Source organism: Pelodiscus sinensis, chromosome 3, assembly GCF_052426305.1.
Source record: "Pelodiscus sinensis isolate ZL-2025 chromosome 3, ASM5242630v1, whole genome shotgun sequence".
Classification (NCBI taxonomy): Eukaryota; Metazoa; Chordata; order Testudines; family Trionychidae; genus Pelodiscus; species Pelodiscus sinensis.
In genome coordinates this window covers 163,827,976-163,851,265 of record NC_143054.1, presented here as the reverse complement: position 1 = coordinate 163,851,265, position 23,290 = coordinate 163,827,976, and the positions used below count along the sequence as shown (strand labels likewise).

General features: G+C 41.3%; 1 protein-coding gene across 4 annotated transcripts in view; it reads right to left on the bottom strand.

The window, feature by feature from the left end:
* Positions 1 to 23,290, bottom strand: part of RBKS (ribokinase) — a 135,338-nt gene that overhangs the window by 6,553 nt on the left and 105,495 nt on the right. For all 4 annotated transcript variants that reach the window (XM_075925378.2, XM_075925376.2, XM_075925375.2 and 1 more), the window contains exon 7: positions 15,279 to 15,467. In XM_075925378.2, coding sequence (XP_075781493.1) covers positions 15,279 to 15,467 — 189 coding nt within the window. The remainder of the gene's footprint in view (positions 1 to 15,278; positions 15,468 to 23,290) is intronic.

Here is a 23,290-nt window from a genome sequence, read left to right as displayed (position 1 = left end):
CAGCAGTTGTGGGTTCTCAGCACTTCTGAAAATGAAGCACAAGTTGGGAACCCCAAAACTGAGCTACACAAAATTACTGCACACTTGAAAATTTAGACTTAAGTGAGTTGCTCAAGGCTCCAGCAGGATATCATTCAGAATCAGATCTGAGGAGTTCCTGACTCGCCTTTTAGTTTGCAAGAAAAACAATCGAAGGCATTTGTGTGGTGCTGCCTCAGCCCAAACTGATAAAACCAGCAAATAGTTATCAACTACAAAGAAAAGCTCCTTCTATTATGAAATAATATTCTGTACCCAACCAAGGCCAAAGAGAAATGGTTAGACACTTAACAAGTTATTTAGTCTTAGTTGTACAGCAGCTCCTGATAGCTAAGTAGGTGTGGACCTAGAAGGAGTCCTCTATTTTCCAACACACCAAAACAACAGTGGCATCCGGAAGCCCCAGTCCTCTTTGAATTGCTAGCTCTGGGGCTACTGTCCACTTTACCTCACACCCCCATCAGCAGGTCTGACTACAGGGATATAGGGACTTGTGGATCTAGATCTAAACTTCACCCAAGTTTGAGGGTATATAGATATAGAGCAGTGGTCACCAACCAGTTGATCGGGATCTACCGGTAGATCTTGGAGCCTCTGACAGGTGATCCTGACTGGTTTGGCCAAGAGGCTATCAAGTGCCGGCACTTCAGCTGCCCCTCCCCCTACTGCTGCGCATCTCCTGCCCTTTGCCTTGGAGCTGTCCCCTCAGGAGCCTGCTGCTTTCTGTGAAGGGCAGAGGAGGAAGAGGGGTGCCGATGTCAAGATGCCCCCTCTCCCATCTTGTATCCTTTCTCCACAGAGCAGGGCAGGGGGCACAACAAGACTTGGGATGGAGTTTACTGGCTGCTTTAGGGAGTGGTGCAGGGACAGGGCAGGGGTGAGCCTGACTTAGCCCCACTGCACCACCACCCAGGAGCCACCTGAGGTAAACAGTGCCCAGCTAGTGCCCACATCCCGAAACCCTACCCCAGTCATGAACCCCGTCCTGTGCCCCAGGTCCCTGCTCCAGCCCCGAGCACCCCTGCGCCCTCCCAGAGCCTGCACCTAGAACCCCCTCTGGAACCCCAACTGCCTGCCCCAAGCTCCGCTCAGAGCCCCTCTCGCACTCCAAATCCAGAGTCTGTACCCCAACCTGCTGTTCCTGCCTGGGGAAAAGTGAGGGAGGATGGGGGAGGGAGGAAGGATGCAGTGAGCAGGGGCGGGGTCTCAGGGAAGTGGTGGGAAGGAGGCAGGGGAAGCATATTTGGGTTTGAGGTAGATACTGGGTTGCACTTAAATTCAAAAAGTGATCACGTGCTTAAAAAGGGTGGAGACCCCTGATCTAGAGTTTTAGTTCAGGCCTGACTGAATATGGTATTATATTCTATGCAGAAGTTCCTTCACCAGTTTTATTCTCAAATTTCTGTAACAGTGGTTCTCAACTAGGGGTCCGGTTTGGGCCGGCCGGGGGATCACCAGCAGGTTTCAGGGCATCTTCCAAGTAGGGCCAGTATTGAACTCCCGGTGGCCATTGCAGAAAGCCAAAACCCCAATGCACGGAGCCCTGAGCCCCACCACCCAGGGATGAAGACAAAGCATGAGTAATATAGCTTTGCAGGGGAGGGTGGCTATGACAACTGTCCTGCTTGCTACCCCCTAACACCAGCCCTAGCTTTTATATGCAGAGAACAAGTTATTGTGGTGTAGTTGGGGGGAGGAGGGCTGAGAAAGAAAAAGTTGAGAACCCCTGTTCTGAAATACACAACCAGACTATCACCATCAACAACTTTACTCATCTCACTTCAAGAATATTTGGCACTTTTGCCATACACTGTAATTTTTTCCTAATAGTGTTCACTCCTACTTAATTAATTTGTTATTCCCATTTAACAAAATACACCAGAACAAATTGGGCCAGCCTCCAGCCTCTCTCCTCTGCACCGTTCTAACAGCATAAAGCAGTGGAAACCTTGTAGATGTAGCTATCTGGGGATTCCCCTTGTATAAGGGGAATATACCAAGTGCAAGAGAACCACTGCCACTATCTATATGCCACTTCCTCTAGTGACCGCCCCCTCCCCGTCCTCAGGCTGCTTTAAATTGTGCCAGAAACTGGCTTCAGGACCAACGTGGTTCCCTCTCTGGTTTTGTGCTAAGTGCAGCTTTGGCCAAACCTAGGCTGATTGGGGGTGGGTGGGGGGGAGGGTGCAATTCAGAGCTTCAGTCGGCCCGTTAAATCACCACCAGAGCACTGTGCTGTGTGCTCTGGGTGGCTCTAAGGATTGGGGGGCGGGGGCGTGCCACACTCTGGGCAGCATGGAGGGCTGATTACCCTGGCCCTGCCCCTGCCACCCAAGACCCTGCTCCTTTCAGGAGCACAGTGCTGTCACCCCACACCTAGCCCAGGAAGACTGTCTGCTCCTCTGGCTGAACCACAGGATCTGGTTTATGACCTGAATGGACACAATGCACCGTATCTTTTTTGCATGTCTGGAATTCAGGTTGCAGGTTTGCTTGCAAGTCCAAGTTTAAGGAGGGAGACTAGGAGAAAGGGTAGTTACAAGTGATGAGTTTGAATCATTGTTGGAAAATAGGAAAATACTGACTTAGGCTGTTGATTTCCTGGATTTTGCTTGTTTGTGGTGACATTAAAAGCTATTCAAGAACTTTAAGTTAATGTAGGCATGCTGGGGTGTAGGAAAAAATATAAAAATAGCCCACTTCTATTAACAGACTATTTCGTGGAACAAAGTAACATAACACAATGATTTGGGACAGGAAGTGATCTTGACCATTTTAGTTAAAGAATCACATTTTAAATGGATGAAAGTCTGGGTCATTTCCATGAAACAGGGTCCTTCTTTATAGTGATGTTAATACTAATGTTATAATATCAGAACAAGCGACAGAAATGCAACACAGTATGCAGAAAATGCAGCCATCGTTTGCATTAAGTTCTTCTTTAACAAGATGAGGGGGTTTTGTGCTTTTTTGTTTCTTTCTTGCCCTTTTTTTAAAATAAAAATAGGTTTATGGGGGGGGGGGGGGGAGAGAAAATGATCCATGATGTGGGAAGATTGCATGCTTATAAAATTTCAGTAGCCACATTTGTTTTTTCTCCCTCAATATGAAAATGCAAAATGACTCATGGTGACACTATAGTCTGCCAAGTGCTCACCCAGTGACACACACAACTGCCATGTGGCCTGGAATTGATCAAAAGACCTTTTTTTTTTTCAAATAAAACTCCATATGCATGAATGCCTCTACTAAAACCACAAATTCAAGCGCCTTTGTTAGAGGACCACAGCTCCCTGCTATCTCTGGATTACATATTTTAGAAAAGCTTTGGTTGTTTTTGCCTGTGGGTTCTGTATGGGGGTGTTGTCTCGTCGGCTCTTTTCATTTTTTCCCCTGCCTAGCTGGTTTAATCATCCTAATGAGCGTTCTTGTTGAATCTTCTCTCTGCTTGAGTTGGCAACATCTGACCCATAGAACATAACTGCTCTTCTACTATATAATATTATTCATCTGTATCAAGCAGTTCTGCAGACCAGCAGTTCTCAAGGTGTAGGCTGTTGCCAGACTTCATAAGGTTACAGAGGTTTCCATTCCCTCATCATTGGTCTTCCATTAAAGGAGATCTGGTCACTTATATCAGACCAGTTCTTCCACAGATGCCAGGAGTACACTAAATTCAAGTGTGATGATCTCATAGTAGCTTCAGTGGGAATGGGCACAAGAGGTTTCAGGGCAAATCTGGAGAGGATCAGCTAAGTGTGAAGTGACAGTATGAGAAATGTTAAGTCTCTGCTGCTGAATGCATGCTTTGGCAGGGCTTCCTTACCATAGTGCCTTGCTGTGTCAGTCTTAGGAAAGAGGCTGTATTTGTGCTCAGGTTACTTTACCCCACAGCATTATTCTTGCACATGGAGATCTGGTAAATTCAAAGTGTACTAAACAAACCCAACTGGGCTTGAATGACTGAGGGTAACAAGTAAGCTTAGAAATACTTCTCCTATTGGAGGGGTGCTGCTTACAGGACACAACTACCTACAAAATGGGCTACTTTATCCAATGGCAGGGTACCTTTCTAACTAACTCTTTAAGAAAATCACAGACCTAAGAAAGCAGGGCACAAACCTTCATAGACTTTGTCCATCTATTCCTTGTACTTCTGTCCAACTTGTTTTTAAACAATAAATAAACCACCCCCTAAACATTTGGACAGCTGGCAAGCATCACAGCTACAAGCTGGAATCTACTTTTCCACATCCCAGTAGTGCTAGGATTGCTGACCATTTTTTTAATTCTAAACAAATCCCAGAGGAATGTGACAAAATCATGATGTGCAATCACAAACCAGCCCTAAATATCCACTCTCACACGTTACTACCATTATTCACCCAAACTTATGTTTTTAGCTTCTGTTCATTTGCCTAAACCCAAAGAAGGCTGTAAAATACCTTCCGTCCAGGTGAAGGGATTAACCCTTTCATTCTTGACAAGGAAAAATAAACCTAACTCTTGACCTTTTTGTTGTTTTTTAACTAAGAGTTTGCAAAAGCAACAACCCTGATTTCCACATCATTCTCATTTCTCTGTTCTTGTTATTTTAAAACACTTATGAGGCAATATCATAAATCAAATTCAAAGCTTGCTTGGTTTCTGTGGTGACCAAAACTAGCTACCAGTGGAAAATGTGTTTGGGAGGTGGCGGAAAGGAAATTAGATCTCTGTTTAGTTTCAACATTATTGCAACAGGCAAGGAGGTGAGAGACCCTGGAGCCTAACCTACTCTGTCCTTGCTGGGCCAAGGCTGAGGTGTTCATAAGCAGGGGAAAGAATTGGGTTACTTCTTGCTCCCGACTGTGCTATACCTGGCGTGTGCAGAGAAGATTCCAGTGTCAAGCCAGCACTTTTAAGAAAATGCAATTCACCTTGATGTAGTCTCTTCACTTTGATAGGATAACTAAAACAAAAATAGTAGTGCATATGCTTGGCCAAGAACACTTTGCAAAATGACACACAGGCTCACATTTTTAATTTCAGCCTTTCCTGATGCTCAGGTCAGTGAAAGGCATTGGGAAGGTAAATGTTGTGGTTCACAAAGAGTTCCACCTTCGAGTGGCTATTCTTAACACAAGGAGCTTATAAAAGGTGATGTGGCCCCACACTGTTTGACTGGTCTTCCTTCCTCCCATATTTGTGCACTACCACACTCCAGAGCACATTGCTCCATATTGCTACTGATGCTGAGCTGTGTGCCTCTCCTGAGGTGTGGTACCTTCTGGTGACACAGGATAAGAGTTACCTGAGGTGCATTATCCCGCAAGAGAGAATATCTTAGGCAGTGGTTCTCAAACTGCGGTCCATGGCCATCTTCCAGGTGGTCTGTGGCTCAAGCTCAGCCCCAGTTCCGCTTCCTCCCTCCCTTTCCCCGCAGCAGGGAGCCTGTGCTGGTGTTCCAGCCTCATGGTCCTCCCTCCTGCCATGAAGTTGGAGTGCCAGTGCCAGCTTCCTTCTTGGGAGGAGGGGGAGAAGGAGAAAGCCCCGAGCCTCGCATGCCAGATCCAACTCATGGGGAAGAAGCAGGGCCAGAAACAGCTCCACGTGCTGCTGTTCCCCCTCCCCCGGCTGAACACACTGCCTGGAGGCTTTCCCCGCTGCTCCCATTGGCCAGAATCCAGCCAATGGGAGCAGCAGGAGGCTGTGCCTGGGACACAGGGCCTGGGAGCAGTGCAGGTCATGAAAGCAAGTGCCCCCCTACCCCTTATGCGCAGACCCCGCACCCACCACCTCTCTCTCACATACATACACCCTGCTGAGACCCTGCATCCCCAACCTGCTCCTGCACCCTCCCCCTGGGAAGATACCTACCCCCAGCCTTCTCCTGCGTCCACCCTTGCTGCTGTGCCCCACCCCTGGTCAGACACCCTTCCCCCAGCCTGCTCCTGCACCCTGCCTCTTGGCTAGACACCTTACCCCCCACACACACCCTGCTCCTGCACCCTTCCTCCTGGCCACATACTGCAAATTGATTTTCTGTGGGTCAGTGGCGCCCTGCCATAAATAAAGAAAAAATTGAAACCTTTTGTGTTGGACATAAATTCATATTTTACTAGCAAAATGGTTTGGGCATAATTATTTAATTACTGATGAGTTTCCATTAGCAACTGGTGGTCCACAAAGAGGTTTGCATTTAGCCAAGTAGCCCCAGGCCAAAAAGTTTGAGAACCACTGGTCTAATACTTGGGGCTCTAGGCTGGGATTTGACAGTCCTCAGCCTGCTTTGTCACAGCCTTTGTGGGCAACCCTGGGCAAGTCACAATCTCCCTGTGCATTAATTCCCCACCAGTAAAATGGGAATAACAATACTGCCTTTCCTACCAACCTCACAGGGAAGTTTTCAGAACCAGTATTTTAAAGATTATGAAGTGCTCAGTTATTGCAGTGATGGAGGCGAATACCTAAAATAAAGCCATGAGATCATCAGAAAAAAACAAGTCAGAGAACATGTTCCAATACTTGGAACTTCTGGGCAAGGGAACTAGTTAATTCCTTGCACACTGACATATTTGAAACAAAAAGTCAGATTTGTGATGATGTTTTTGCTATAGGGCAGTATCTCTTAGAGAGGAGAGAAGTTTCAATATTGGTTTTAAAATTATGTTCCATTCTACATCTTTATTAAGCACCCCTTGGAATTTAATGCCATTTACAGCAAACGCTGGCACTGCTTAGAGCCCACTTCTCCCTCATCTGTATCTGTTAAATTATGCATTTCCATCTGGAAAGAGACTATATAAGGCTGTAGGCTCTCTTTCATTTCTTAAAGTAAGGAATGGAGAGGGATTTAATTAGATTGCTGGGTGGTTGAGAATCAGATTAGAACAAGGCCTGGGTCATCTGTTATCTTTTCAACTAGAAAACAAAGCTGCAAGTTGTACTGTACAAGCCTGTCTTTATTTGGTCATGCTGTTCACTTTGTTCACATAAATGGATTAATATCTAGTTACCAGTTACACAAAAAAATGTCCTTATAGGACTGTATGTCTGGGGGTTAGTATGAAGGACTGAGATTCAGTACTCCCGGGCTTTATTTCAGGCTGTGCTACACTGTATGTCTTTGTGACTTTGGACAAGGCTTATTTGACTCGATTTTCAAAGATGATCAGCACCTTCGAAAGGTTGATCACAATTAATTTTATGTCTCAATTTTCCTCTCTGTAAAACTGTGATAATAACTCCTTCCTATTTCAGGGTATGTCTAGACTACATTGGTTTTTTTTCCCCCGAAAAAAACTGCTCTTTTTTCGAAAAACTTCATGTGTGTCTACACTGCAATTAAATTGAAAGAATACAGAGGTTTTGTCAACATTGGTAAACCTCATTTTACGAAGAAGAATGCCTTTTTCAAAAGATCTCTTTAGAAAAAAGGCATGTGTGGATGCAGAACAGGGACATTTTTCAAAAGAAAAGGTAATTGAAAAAGCACAGGTGCCCTGGTGGCCATTCTGTGACTAGCAATCAAGGCTTTCTTTTGAGAGAGCATCCATGCAGACTGGACACTCTCTTTCGAAAAAGCAGATTGCTTTTTCGATCCAGTTTTGAGGCGTGGATGCTCTCTTTTGAAAGAGTTATTTCCAAAAAGCTTCTTTCAAAAGAGGCTTGCACTCTAGACATACCCTCAGAGGCTTAAGTCCTTTGCAAAGTACTTGGAAATTGATAGTACTCAGAAAAGTACTAGATATTATCATTCCACCCTCCCCTACTCTCTGGCTCCTGATAGCTCGAATGGTCTTCTACATATTCATATGTGTATTTAAAGAGTCTGAATCAGGAGCAGAAACTATGATGAGCAAACAGATTTCCATCTACACTTAACTGTGAGTCAAGTCACATGCAATGATTTCAGTCATGTGCCCTTTCACAGTTAAATTGAACTTCAGAAAATAATGGGTGCATCTTTAAATAGATTTACAGTGCAGACTGCTGATTGGAGCATCTTGCAGATTCATTTATCCCTTATGGTTTCTCTGTTCCAAAAGTCAATGGATACCACATGAGTAAGAGAGAAAAAGCAGACGACTAAGTCAGAAAGTGGGCTATGACCGTAAATATATTTATTCACTATCTTATTTTGGATGCATGTTAAATAAAAGAAGCCATTATACTCCATTAGCTTGTGGGCCATTAATAGAAGGTCTGTACATAATTTTTTTTGTGTTTATGTGTGAATAAGTCCTACTGATAGGCAAGTTGTTTGCTTGATAGTGACTGTACTTTTTATATAGGACCTCTCTTTTGTGGTCCGTGCCCTTTCCCATCTCTTGCTACAGTTATGGGTAGGACAAGGTTAAGCATACAACATTTTTCTCCTCTTAAGAAGTTACAGAAGTTTCCATCAAACACATTGCCAAATTTACTAGCAGCTGCATTTATTTTTTGTTGAGAGATAGCTGAAACAAAGTCAGTGTTCTTTGTGCAAACTACATGTTAAATAATGCACAGCTATGGGAGATTATTAAATAGCAAAGACATCTGATAATATTAAGAGTCAACCACAAGTTCCACTTCTGCTGATCAACAGAATTTTGAGTAATTAGTCATTGCATGGAGTGTTGTATTTTTATCCTTTTGAGCCACAGCCGTTAGGCCATAAAGTCAGAAGACAAAGAACTGCTGTTATTAAAAGGCTGCTCTCTGGTTTATTTATATGCCACAGCTTTATTTCAGTGTCCACTTCATTTTTTTGGTTTCTGCAGTCTCCAAACCAGGAGATAAGTCTAAATCAGAGAATTTTAGTGTAAAGAAAGTCACTATATTACAAGACCTCTCAACTTCTAAGACAAAAACCTCAGAGTCTCAGTAAGACCCCAGGAAAAGAAGAATGTTCTTGTGGCCAAGGGACATCTCTAGCAATAAGGTTTCCTATATTCTGTTCTTGCGTTTACCATAGACTTCCTATATTTAATACACATAAATTAATCTCTCTGTTTTACAGAGAATGAAAAGGAAACTCAGAGAGATTATGAGACTCATTCAAGTTTATATAGCAAGTCAGTGGCAGATCCAGGACTCCTTACTCGGTCCGCTGGTCTAATTGCTAGACCACAGGACCTTTAGTAGACAACAATTACACCACAGACAACTGTAATCATGGGTATTGTGGCGTATCTAATAAGACATAACCATATACTTACATCAGTTTTTTTTAAAGAAAAATAAAGGGCATCACAACTTCACTACAAAGTCCCTCTCAATGTGCTATTTCTTTAAATGCAGTCTCTACTTCATTTCAATAGTGCAAACCAGGTCAAGATTAAATTGTAACCAGAAACTAGAAAAAAATGAATATGACTGGAACAAATATGTCTGGTGACAAATTCACATTGTAACAATGAACTTTCCCTTTGCATCATGTTATAAAAAATATTAACATTTATGGTAAGGAAATTCAGAATGAAAAACATCCATAATTGTTCCTAGATTATGACAGAATCTCAGAGCAACAGTGACTATTCAGGATATATTACGTACCTATTAAAGAAGTAGGTATTACTGAGCAAAAGGAAAATTTTAATTTTACTCTAGTTTGTAAGTGAATTCCTTGGTTATGAGGACACATGTCACTTCAACCTGTGATCTCCATAGCTCTGATTACAAAGCAGGGTCTTTTTTAGGACTGCATTCTTAGAACCACAAATTTGACTTCTAAATTTGCACTTTGCAATGTTCTGTGCATAAAACCCTGCATTCAGGCTACCTAGAATCAGGTAGTTAGATGTCTGTGTCCCCAACTTACACATCCAAATACTGTGTGTGTGTACAAGCGGGGTGAGTTTGTACGCACACAATATTTAGGGGCAAACTTACAGCCATTTTTCAAAATTGTGCCCATAATAATTACAAGAAGTCAAGTCAATTACAAGCATCTCTAACACTATGCTGCCCTTTGAGTGCAGATATTGAATTTCTAGCACCACTTCTTACACTACCAAGACTTTCCATAGAGGTCTCTCATGTCCCATCCAAGTATTGACTAAAGGTCAGCTTGGTGCTAGAGATGCTGTTTTTTGCCTAACATGAAACAGACACCTTTGACTTCTTATAATTATTATGGGCACAATTTTGAAAAAAGGCTATAAGTTTGCCCTTAAATATTGTGTGTGCACAGACCCACTCTGTATGCACACACAGTATTTGGATGTGTAAGTCAGGGACACAGACATCGAACTACCTGATTCTAGGTAGCCAGAATGTGGGGTTTCATGCATGGAACACTGCAAAGTGGAAATTTAGCAGTCAGTTTGAGGTTACTAAAAATGCAGCCCTAAAAGATCCTGTGATGCTTTTCACAAAAAGGAAGGAATAATTATATCCTCCTGACCTAAATACCTTCACAGTCTCAATGGCATATAATGAGGTGATGCACATGGTATTGCAAATTATACGTTACTGGATGGGCATAAAAGAGGAAAGAAGCAGGATTATCATGGGGAGATAATTAAAAGAGAGTTTAAAAAGATAAAATGATGCTAAGAGTGGGAGACTTTTTTGTTGTTGTTGCTATAGCTAAACACTAGCAGAGGCTGCACTGAATCCATACATTCTCCAGTATAGATGAAATTGTGGCCCACTTATGCCACTCTAATGATTCATCTTAGAAAACTTTTTAGGCTCCTACTACCAAGACCTTATGTGCTGAGGTTTACACTGGTAGTGACTGTCATTATAAACATGATCAGTCTAGCTTTCAGAAAGTTATATACTATTGCTCAACATAATGATACATCCTATTTATCACTTCTAGATGTGGCCTGATACTGTCAATTCTTGTTCTAGACCCATGGTGTTCAACCAGTTCTGCAGCAGAAGCCACTTTAGTGACTACTGCTATAGCGAAGTAACCACACTCAACTGGCCAAATAGCCACATTATTCAAGCCAAATAGCTATATGTGGCTAATGTCTAGAGTGTTGGACACCATGGTTCCAGACTGTTACATAGTGCTGCTGTGGACCATTGCATCCTAACTCAGATGCAGCTGCATTTCAGTAGTTGATAATATAATACATACTGTAGATATACACATTGTACATTAGGGTATTATGTGTTATCTATTTCTGTGTAAAGGTTTGTACAATTTTAGTAACACTTACGAAGTGTCCTGGTGCCATCTGAATAAGTATGTTATAAATAGAAGATCATTACCTTTTAAAGCTGTTTCAATATAGAACTGTATATTTAATGTCATTTCAAGTAAGGTCAAAAATAGCTTCCTCTAAAAATAGGCAAGGAGAATCTATTGAAGTAATTTTAAATGGACATAATTGATCCTCTGCAAGGTGGTATGTTATCCCATAATTGGTCTCACTGAGAATACCTGAACTAAAATCCCTTAGTGTGTGTGCGCGCGCGCATGCTCAGTTGCCAGTATTAAATGGCTTTATTTTTTATTTTCTATTCAAAAAATAAAAACTGGATATTACATTTGGATGATCACCTAATACTCTGCTCCTGAAACACAGTTATATACAAAGTTAGCAAGAACAAGTACACTAAAAAAAAAGTCAATTCATTCTTATAGAGGTTTGTTAAAATATGTCATGATAAGAGGAGAAACAGACATTTGGGTCCTACAATACCTTGTCTTGCAAAACTTCCTTCTAAATCACTATTGGTGCACTGGATTTGTTATACTTTCTATGGAGAGATCTGCTAGCTGTCATAGAATGTATCAGTTACATTAGTAAAGTCCTCGCTATTAATTAGGGACAAAAAGTTCCACAGAGTTTGTTTTTCTTTATAAATTGTGGTTGAAAAATGTCAGATTCTCAGCCCTGGAGGTTGATGCGCCTATTTATCTACACTATTGGTAAGACAGGATGATGCCAGTTCTTCCCATTGTTCTGCTGATGGTCTTCAATCCTGACCTAGAGGGAACATTTCTAGGCTGGAGAGGAGAGTTCAGGTTCCATGGTCTGCTTGTCTCTGATAAGATTTTCTAAAAGAGCGGGGAGACCTTGGGAGGACTCTAATAAGCTGGGAGGACTCTATTAAGCTCCACACACTTTTATACAGACTGCCAAAAAATTTCATCCTTACTTACGACCACTGGTGGTGCTGAACTTGTGGCAATAATGATTGCAAGGCCACTGTAGATACAGATCCAGGCAGCTGCCCACATTTATAGATCTGAGCAGGCTTATAGGACTTAGTACCAGTGTTGCCAATTCTCAAGCATTTAATCAGGAATCTTGTAATATTTGGTGTGCTGCTTAAAGCCCCATTGACTGGAATCAAGGGACTGAATTAAAATGTTAACTTTAATTTTTTTCTAGTTTTCATGGCTGCAAAGCAAATCTTGCAAATGTGACTCAATTGTACCCTGCTAAAGTCTCAGAAATTAGAAAACAAATACTCCCCCTAAACTCTCATGATGTTAAGCTCCTTCTTTTATTTTTCAACACACGATTTGTAGTATTATGGCACTTAAAACACAGGGACACCAGCATTTTGTCTGCACTAGAGATTCCACAGTTAAGTCATGATCTTCTAAACTGCCAACCAAGATATAAGGCATAGTGTGTGGTTTCAATATTGCTATATTATCTTACTAACTAAGGATGTAATAGTGTAGTTGATTAACCAATTAACCAATAAGCAAAAGCTTATAGGTTAATGCTATAGACTTCACGCATTTCCCCTGCGATCCCCACCAGTAAATTTTTTAGCAAGTTGACCAGCAGCCTATCTCAGTCCTGGCTTGTGCTGAGTCTGGGACCTACATCTGTTGTAGCTCTACATTTAAAGTGTACTGGGAGGCAGGCAGGCAGCCAGCCCAGCTCAGTTCCAGCTCATGCCGGGTCCAGGCGTTGAGACCCCCTCCCCCGGACAGGGGTTGCTGCCACCTTTGTATCAGAGGCAGCAGCATGGAGCAACAGGCAGCTGGTCTACAGTGGGAGCTGGTTTTTAAACTAGCTACCCTTGCAGACCTGCTCCCGCCTGGCATCCTACATTGCTGTCTCTGCTACAGAGGCAACGATGTGGAGTAGCAGGGCGCTCCTCGGCAGTGGGGCCAGATTGCACTGGCTGCTGGTCCAGCCTCCAGGGACTATAGAATAGTCGAGTAACTGATAAGAATTCATGAGGTTTCTTGACTATTCAATTAACCGATATTTAAAATCCTTACTACCAACAGCAAATAACTTTAGATATCAAACATTAGCTGGTCTGGCAGCAATTTTGGGCTTCTTTTGAAGAGGGAATTCACATGTTTCTTCTTCATTTTTGTGTGCTATGTTGTGAAAAGCCACTTTTACACAGGGGCTGGAGCACATAAAGGTTAAACAATTTGCCCAAGATCATACAAAACCCAATGGCATAGCCATGAACAGAACACCAGCCTCTTAATTCCTGGTTTGTGCTTTATCTGAAATATAATGTTGTCTCCAATTAAGAATAATGATTTGAGTCATCATAAAAACTTCAAGATATTCCAGTTATTAGTGTTGGCTTTTTAGCCAGGAGAATGGGAAAAAAATCTGACATAGAATCTGCTTATGTAGGTTGAACCTCTCTAGTCCAGTACTCTCTGGTCTGGCAACATCCATGGTCGAGCATGATTTTAGTTAGCCAGACATCCACTTATCATGGGTGTGGCCAAGTTTCCTGTGGTCCCATAAAGTTTGTTTACAGCCACCAGTCCTGGCTCAGTGTTCTGGGCTGTTATTTAACTCTAAAATATCCCAAAATGTCTTCTAGGAGCCCAGTAAGCAGTGGAAGTGTTTGTAATGCTGCTAGACAATATTGACCTCCTGAGATTCGGCATATTTTCTGGTTTGACACTGGTCAGGTACCCAGAATGCAGAATGAGAGAGGTTCAACCTGTAGTTAATTTTAATATAATGCAACTTAATGGTGAAGCATAAAGTATCAATTGTATCAATAAATTACAGTGCAAATCTGGTTATAATGCCCCTCCTTTTTGAATTAAATGGATTTAATTTCCTGCTCTGCCACTGGCCTGCTGAGTGACCTTAGCTAAGTCACTTCACTGCTTTGTGCCTCAGTTCCCCCATCTAAAAAGTAGATGATATTTACCTTCTTTGTAAAGCACTTTGAAATCTAATGATAAAAGCATTAGATTTTATTATTAATATCGTTCAGATGCGTGAGGCACCAGATGGTCAAATCTCGTCTATAATGGATTATTGTGGCAGAACATATGCAATAGTATTCTATTCAATCCATCGGTTAAATAGATAGTTAGCACTCACAGCGAGGCAAATTCTGCTCTCAATAATGTCAAGAGATATACTTTGGATTTATATCAGATGTAACTGAGCACAAAATGTCCTAGTATGCACAATGTGGCAATATAATTTTTTCTATAAGAACTTTAACTGTTGCTTTTCATTTGTGTTTAAATTAGCAGTCCTAATTACTGTTAAGGTAGACAAGTATTAGGGGGTAGCTGTATTAGTCTGAATCTGCATAAATAACGAGCAGTCACGTGGCACCTCATAGACTAACAGATTTTTTGGACCATAAGATTTCATGGGTAAAGACCCACTTCGTCAGATGCATGGAGTGGAAATGTTAAGGTAGAGGATTCTACATTTCATTTTAAGAAAAAAACAACAATCCTAACAATTATAAAGGAAACCTGGCTAGTGACTTTTTAATCTTTACCTATCGTAATAAAATGATTTGACACAATATTACTTGTGCCCTCTCTCTCTATTCTATGGAAGTTGAGCACCTCATGCCATATATTCTGGACTAAGGAACTTTGTGAGAGCAGTTCAGACTTGTGTAGGAAGAGACCCTCATTCATTTCTTGGGGGGCAGAATTCTCGGATGTCTCCTTTCTTCCACTGCATTAACTGCAGGGTCATTTGAGTTCTAGAAATAATGCATTAGATGACCGTGCAAAGATGACAATCACAAATTCATGCTTCAGGCCTCATCCATAATGGAGTTAGCAAGAGAGAAATGTACCAACTCTAGTGACAAAGGAAAATGAAGATATCATCAGTGTATACAATAAACTTTAGCATATCTACAGTACAGCTTATAAAACTTGAGTGAACTGGCATTTGAAATATAACAGACTGGAAGCAACATATCAGTTTCACATCATAAATTAGCCTTTGTGCTAGTGCCCAGGGATTTGGTTGATTACTCACTGCTTTGCTTTACTGATTAAGTAGTCTTTTCCAAGGCAAGACAGTTAAACCACAAAAACATACCGTAGTGTCCACAGCTCTGACCTTCCCAGCAGGAATGTGCTTTGGAATAGGCTCTTCCACTGATATCATCACACAACCTTCTGCTCCCAGAGTAACAATTACCAGCTTACAGCCTCTTTCTAATAGCACAAGTCCCACCTTTCCAGCATCTTCAGGGCTGCCAACTGGGATGCCTGTTAAAATTTCTGCCTGAAAAATAATAATAAAAAAATCAAAATCATGACCAGATAGCATGAATTTTGCAGAAAATGATTGAACTTTAAAACATTTAATTTTTTGTAAGTTAGTTAGGTGAACCAAATATTTTATCTTTCCTAACAATATTCAGAGTTGTGTTTACTGAAGGATTTATTCAAACAACTGACCGGGTCAAATTATTGAATCTGCAATGAATTTGTCTGTGGCTTTTGATGATGGTATGTGCATTTCAGTGTAATTACACATGTAACGCACAGAGACAGAGAAACACACATACAGGTTTGAATGAGTGCTTTTTGGGGCAGAGTTTGTATAAGACTGAACTGTAAATAAATACATGTTCATACACAGACACACACTCACAATCAAACAAGCAAAGTTTTTATTGCATAACCATTTTGAAATTATTTCCCCATCTCCCATGCAATGTACCGAAATACTCTTAAGTCTTGATTCATATTTGGCACGTGTCTTCTACAATTTAATATCCCTTCATCAATGCTATATTATGTTAACCTCCTTCAAATCCCTCTGTAATTCACTTCTGTTTTAATATCCACAAAATCCTGCCAGCTGACAATTGCTAGGCAGGTGGTGATCTGTGGTTACTGCTTTCCATAAGTAACTTGTTGCTTCCTCCTGCTCTTTACTGCTAACTCTTCCCCCCAGAATCCCATCTGTTTGTTTCATCCACCTGTTATAACGTCTTGTAAATTAAGACCATTTATTTTTTTATCCCTAATCAAGGCCATGAGGCACTATCAAAATACATTACAAATAGATTTTTGGAAACCTATAAATAAAATTAGGATTAATCCTAAAGCTGTAGAATTAGATTTAAGTGCAACCCATCTCTCAATGCAGCCCATGGAACACTTCAGACCTGTCTCTCAGTATCTGTCACTGTAGTTTCCTGATTTTCTGTCTGCCCAAAACTCCTGAGCAGGGTAGGCTGTAAGAATGTAAAATCCCGTTTAATCAGTTAACTGCTTAAACGGAGGTGAGGGTGGCACGGCAGGCTGTTCTGACCTGGCCAGGTCTGCCGTTGGCAGGGGCTGCTTGGGGCAGGCTAGGCCCACCATACCATGCTGCAAGTGGGGGGGGGGGGGGGGGGGAGGGGAGGGAGGAGAGAGTTTGCTCTAGCTTGACTGTGCCTCCAGTTGGCTAACCACTGACATCCCTACTAGACTGCCACTGAGGATCTCCCCCTCCAGCCTTCAAAGGCCTATATACCCTGATATGCTGCCCCAGAGAATTTGCAATATAGTTAATGATATTTCTTGATGGGATTTATTTTGTACATACACTTAGGATAAAATCCTGCAGCTCTTACTCAGGCAAATCACCCACTGATTTGTGGGACAAGAACGTAATACACTTTAGATTGAGAAGGTTATTAAACCTACCATGGTTTGATTGATGGATGTCACTACACTGTGCAAGGCCCTCCGGAAATGGAGAATATTTAAGTACATTAAATCCATGCAATTTTTTAAAGCTAAAATTCAAATTATCTGCAAATAAGCTATTTAAATATCAGCATAAAATGTCACACAGTACTTTACAAAACTTGGCAACTATGCCTCTTCTATGACACTTGCAAGAAACTAGCCAGCCAATAAAAGTTGAGTAGAGGGGAAGTTAGGGATAGTGGATAATTACTTTTTACAGAAGTGTATTTATTTTTATTGCATCATCATAGCTCTTTGAATATTGACTGTGTAGAATATAAGCTCTTTGGAACACGGAGTGTGCACAGTATTTTGCATATTGTACGTATCACTGCAATAAAAATAAAAATAAATACACTCATACAAAAACTGGGGAAAACAGAGTCTTAGGCCATTTCCACATTAGCAATTATGCTGGCAAAACTTCTGTTGCTCAAGGGTGTGAAAGAAATGCCCCCCCTTCCCCACCTTTTCTAGTGTACACTTGCCCCCTAGTTCGAACTAAGGAAGCAAACGAAGGCGACCGAAGTTGCTAATGAAGCGCGGGATTTAAATATCCCATGCCTGATTAGCAAAGTCATGGCTGGTTGCCATTTTGGAAACTGACTAGCCCGATTTAACTTGCCGGGTATAGGAGTATGAGTACCACCAGTTAATTCGAGTTAAGGGGTTTTTCTTGGAGTACCATGTCTATACGTGGCAAGTTAAATCGGGCTAGTCAATTTCCAAAATGGTGACCGGCCGCAACTATGCTAATCAAGCATGGGATATTTAAATCCCACGTTTCATTAGCAACTTCGGTCACCTTCATTTCCCTCCCTAGTTTGAACTAGGGGGCAAGTGTAGACGTACCCCTAGTGACATACGTTTTACTGGCATAAGCTCTCATGTGCACTGTGCTATGTTGGTGGGAGATGCTCTCCTGCTGACACAGCTACCACTGCTCAATTAGCTGGTTTTGTATCTTGTTGGCATAATGTGGCTACAATCATGCTCTTACATCAGCACAGCTGAACCAATACTGTTGTGCTGCTGCAAGCTTGTAAGTATAGACATGCCTAAGTGACTGTGGAATTTGCTCCACCACAAATGCCAGATTTGTTAATTTTCTAGGGATGCTATTTTTTTAGGCCTTTGGGAAAGGAGTGGGTTTTATTTGGTAGGGAACTAGTCAGTTTGATCTGGGTTTAATTGGGCTGATTTTTATTTATTTTTGCTGCTCTTTGGCCAGTGGAAGAATGATGGGGATTTCCTAAAATTATGAACATGAAAACATTACTTCAGTTTGTATGAATGTTAGCTTTAAATTTAAAAAAGTCTCCAAAAAATCTTGAAGTTGACCTTGTAGAAAGCAAAACAAAAAAGGAAATTGAGGCTGTCCTTTGTAACACAAAGTTCTCATTCTGTCTGCTCAGGTTTTTATATTGTGGTCATCATCTGGAATCTAAGACAAGGGGGCTTTTGCCTGAGTAAAAAAAGCAGGATTTGCTTCATTGTTTGTGATTGTTGTTTTTTATGGTTAAACGGAAATTCCTCTACTTCAACCGCCTTGTTGATTACATCCATACAAAAAATATTTCTTAAAAGAATATTTCTTTGCTGCTACATATGTATGAACATAGCACTCCAGCTGCTTGTCACTGTTGAGATGTATCTTGTCTCTAGCAGGATGGTGAAACTAGAACATGCTGAAGCATACTAGGAGCCATTTTCCCACAGAAGTGGCAAAAACAGGACTGATATTCTGTGCCAATAGTTTGAATTTTACTGTAAATGTCAACTGATGTTAAATATAAATCTGTTGTGCTGTGTTATAAATTTCCTCCCATCAATAAAATCTCTTTAAAAAAAATACTGTGCGACAATTGAAGGAAATAACTAATGGTTGTCTTAAAAAAATTTTTAAGAACCACTGTACAAAAACAATGCCCAAAGCCCAAGATGTACTTTTTAATAGCTTTTGATTGAACTCCATACGGCATCAAATAAAGGAGTCTATTTTTCTCTCACAAAACTCATACCGAGAGACAAAGAGACAGATTATATAAGGGTAAGGCCCACAAAACTGTCAATAAAATATATTTAAAATAAACATTTAGATCATGAAGCCACTATTTTATTCCAAATATGAGAGTTAACACAACAATAAGGCTGAAGAGCTGAGAACTCAAACATCAGGAAAAAATTATAATTAAGATTTGCTGTTCAGCCTAATTCTGCTCCCTTGTTCTTAAGCCTTAAAATATGGTCTTTATATTTATTGAGCAGGGCAATTTATAATTCCATGAAAAAGAATTCATATAAAAATTAAGGCTACATACAATTTTATGATAAACACACTATTTTGCAGTATCTACTTTAATGTCAACTATATAAAGTACATTATGTATTTCTATCTAATTTTGTTTTCTACTTTAATGTTGAAATATATACTATTTTAAAGAGAAAAATACAAATATAACATCCATAGATAATAACATAGTGACATTTGTGAATGTACTGTATACACTACAAGAAAGTACACTGAAACTACCACATAGATGCTAACCTGTAGAAAAATAAATTGAGAAACAGTGTGATCATTTATGCAAGACTACGTTCAGCCTCATTTTTTATTTTCTATCTTTTGAGTGTTTAACTATTAATTGTATGGTATTATATTATATATTGCATTATCTGACAAATCTATAATTAAAGACGGACCATATTTTAAGTCAAACAAAAAGAGGCAAAAAAAGACTGACTGTTCAATTTTACATTTGCTTTTATTGATATCTACGTGCTTGGTATCCCAAACATAACATTATACTAAATATAGTGTTTTGGGCATGGAACTGTCTTCATTTGTTTTGTTTTGAAAGGGGAAGATACATTTCAATTATTCAAATTGTGGCATTTGTAATTTAATTGATCTGGAGCTATTTGGCTGGATGCCCATAAGCCTATCATTCTTACCAAAGCCTTCCTAATCACTCCAGATTTTGGGGTCTCTCTGACTCATCCAGAGATTACTAAGGACAGATCATCAGCTGATATAAAATTGCTGTAAACTCTTTGGGAAAGGAACCATCTTTTTGTTCTGTGTTTGTACAGTGCTTAGCACAATACCCTACCTGGTCCCTGACTGAGCTTTTGAGGTGCAATCACAATAAAATAAAAATGGAAGTGTGCTGAGTTACACCAGCTGAGGAGCTGATGTTCAGTTCTTAAGGTTGTCAAGTCAAGATACGTGTCAATTTTAAATATTCAGAGTTTGAAACCTGCTGACCCAATATGTCTCAAACTTGACTTGAACCTTAAATTGTACTGTGAATGATATCACAATGTCTTAATTGTGTGAATTCTTATAGATAAGTAATCCCACTGAAGTCACTGAGATTGCTTGTGAGTAAAGGCCACACATCAAGTTAGTAGTTTGTAGCATTTAGTTGTTTCATATCACCAAGTTTCTAATCACAATACATGAGGAGGAAACACTTCTCATGCTAAAATAATTATAAAAAGGCTGAGTGGCTTTAGCAGTAAGCTTTTGGCCTTCTGCACCCTCAGCGCTGTCCAAAGAATCACTTCTTTCATTTACAGACTAAATATGGAAAAATGTCATTCCAACAGTTATAAACAACTGATAAAGTGGGTTTAAAATCAGGCTGGAATTCAAACATAATTATATTGTGAAATGCCTACATTCTCTGTAAGTAATGCAGTAACAGTAATTTCCCAATATGTTAACTCAGCAAATGCAGGATCATGCAAAACTCAATAGGGACAGATTATTGCTTTATGTATCTGATATGTAATTTCTCCTTATTGAATAAATTCCCATATTATAAACTATTTTGATTCTCAATCAAATTATCAGTGATAATGAATAAGTCTTTGATTCTAGACATTAATTATTCCTTCAGAAACTATTTGGGTTTCACTAATACACAATAATATGGAAAAATCAATGTGATAATATAACTGTAATATTTTTCATGATTTTTCATAACAGGTCGTTTATGATAGGTCTCTCTCTGATATGAACATCTGTTTTTTATATTAATAGAGTATCTTTCATTCAGATTTCACAGTGTTCTGCAAATATTAACTAATTCATCTTTGCTTGACCTCTGATGGCTAGGTCATAATTATTCTATCATTTCACAGCTGGGGAAAGCAAGGGCCAGAAGGATTATGAGATTTACCAAAATCTATACAACTCACTGGCAGAGCTGGGATTACAGCTCATGAGTCATAAATCATTCCTTTGTTCCACCATTTAATCAACTTTGCTTCTTCTGGAATACTTATCAATACCCCTTCTGCAAAACCAGATAACTCTTCAAGTATATTTAGGATCAGACCTGAATCTCAGATGTGTGTCAGGTAAGGTAGCAATAAACACACATAGCTTGTGTCTGAATATTTCTATGATTTGTATTATGGGGGGATAGCACCTAGAAGCCAGAGGCTTGTTGAGTTATGCATTATGATAACACATAAGAAAGAGATGGTCATTGCCCTTGAGTAAGTCAACTTGTACATATCAGTCTTCTCAAAATTTAAAAAGATGAAATGTTAGAAAAGGTCTTTCTTGTTTTCATTAAGCTGAAACTTAATACATTTATTCTGCATTTCTTTCATTAGAAGAATTAAGAGAATGGAGAGCTAGCACATTCCTCCTGAAACCTCAGGGATTAAGCTATGTTACATCTGGTGTGCAGAGAACTGCAAACCAGTTTCAACAAGCTTGATCTTTCTGGGAAAAGAAGAGGAAAAAAACTGAAATACAAGCTTAGCATAGAAAGAACTGATAACCTTGCAAGATTTGAGTATTTTGTTCATAAACCACATATAAAGAACTGTCAGATGTAAACATATATTTATTACTGAAGCAAGCAAGAGTAAAACGAACAGCTTGTGAAAACCCTTCTAGACAAACTAATAGTAGATATTCCACTGATTGCATAAAACTTTGCTTCTTTCAAGCACATAAATCCATAAAGTCATGTGATTGAGTCAGGAATGTTCTACTGCAGTGGTGGGGAAGTTCCAGCATGCCAGCCACATGCGATTCATCAAGGTTAGCCACTGACAGGCCATCAGACAGGTTGCTCACTTTGTTTCTGCAGGTACAGCTGTTTGCAGCTCCCATTGGCCACGGTTCTTATTTGCTTCTTTTTAGCAGATAAATCAATAAGGAACAAGATATGCTGTTATATCACATCCTGTATGCAGACACATTAATATCTAATGCTTAATTAATGACAAACATTAAAATGTGAAATTATATTAGATACAGGCAGTCCCCGACTTACACGGATCCGACTTATGTCGGATCCGCACTTACGAACGGGGCTTTCTCGCCCCGGAGCTCACAGGCAGCGGTCAGCCACCTCGAGCTCCGGGGTGAGAAAAGCTGCTCCCGGTGCCCCTGGTCTGCTGGGGACCGTCTCTAGCAGACCAGGGGCATCGGGAGCAAACCCGCAGCAGCGGCGGGTTCCCGCGCTTCTGAGGCTTTGCCAGAGCAAAGCCTCAGAAGTGGGGGACCCTGCCGCTGCTGCGGGTTTGCTCGCGGTGCCCCTGGTCTGCTGGGGACCGTCTCCAGCAGACCAGGGACACCGCGAGCGAACCCACAGCAGCGGGGGGTCCCGCGCTTCTGAGGCTTTGCTCTGGTTTGCTCCCGGTGCCCCTGCGGGTTTGCTCCCGGTGCCCCTGGTCTGCTGGGGACCGTCTCCAGCAAACCAGGGGCACCGGGAGCAAAGCGGTCCGGCGCCAGAGCAAAGCCTCAGAGGCGAGGCACCCCCCCCCCCCGCTGCCGCTTTGCTCCCTGTGTCCCTGGTCTGCTGGGGGGGGGGGCGCAGCTAGTGTGCCCCCCCCAGAAGACCAGGCTTTTGTTGTGGACCCTGGGGCAGAGCAGCTGGGGCACTGCCGGTTGGTCCCGCAGCGCTGCTCTGGGCACTACTGGACCAACCCGGCAGCACCCCAACTGCTCTGCCCCAGGCGTCCTGATTCAGCCGCTGCTGGTCAGTTTCAGCAGCGGCTGAATCAGGACTCCTGGGGCAGAGCAGCTGGGGTGCTGCTGGGTTGGTCCAGTAGCGCCGAGGAGCAGTGCTACTGGAGCAACCCAGCAGCACCCCAGCTGCTCTGCCCCAGACGTCCCAAGGCAGCCGTTGCTGAAACTGACCAGCGCTGACTACAGGAAGCCTGAGGCACAGTTGCTCTGCCCCTGGCTTCCTGGAATCAGCTGCTGATCAGTTTCAGCAGCAGCTGACTTGGGGTTCTTAAGTTGAATCTGTATGTAAGTCAGAACTGGCGGTCAGTTTCAGCAGCGGCTGAATCTGGACGCCAGTTCCGACTTACATACAGATTCAACTTAAG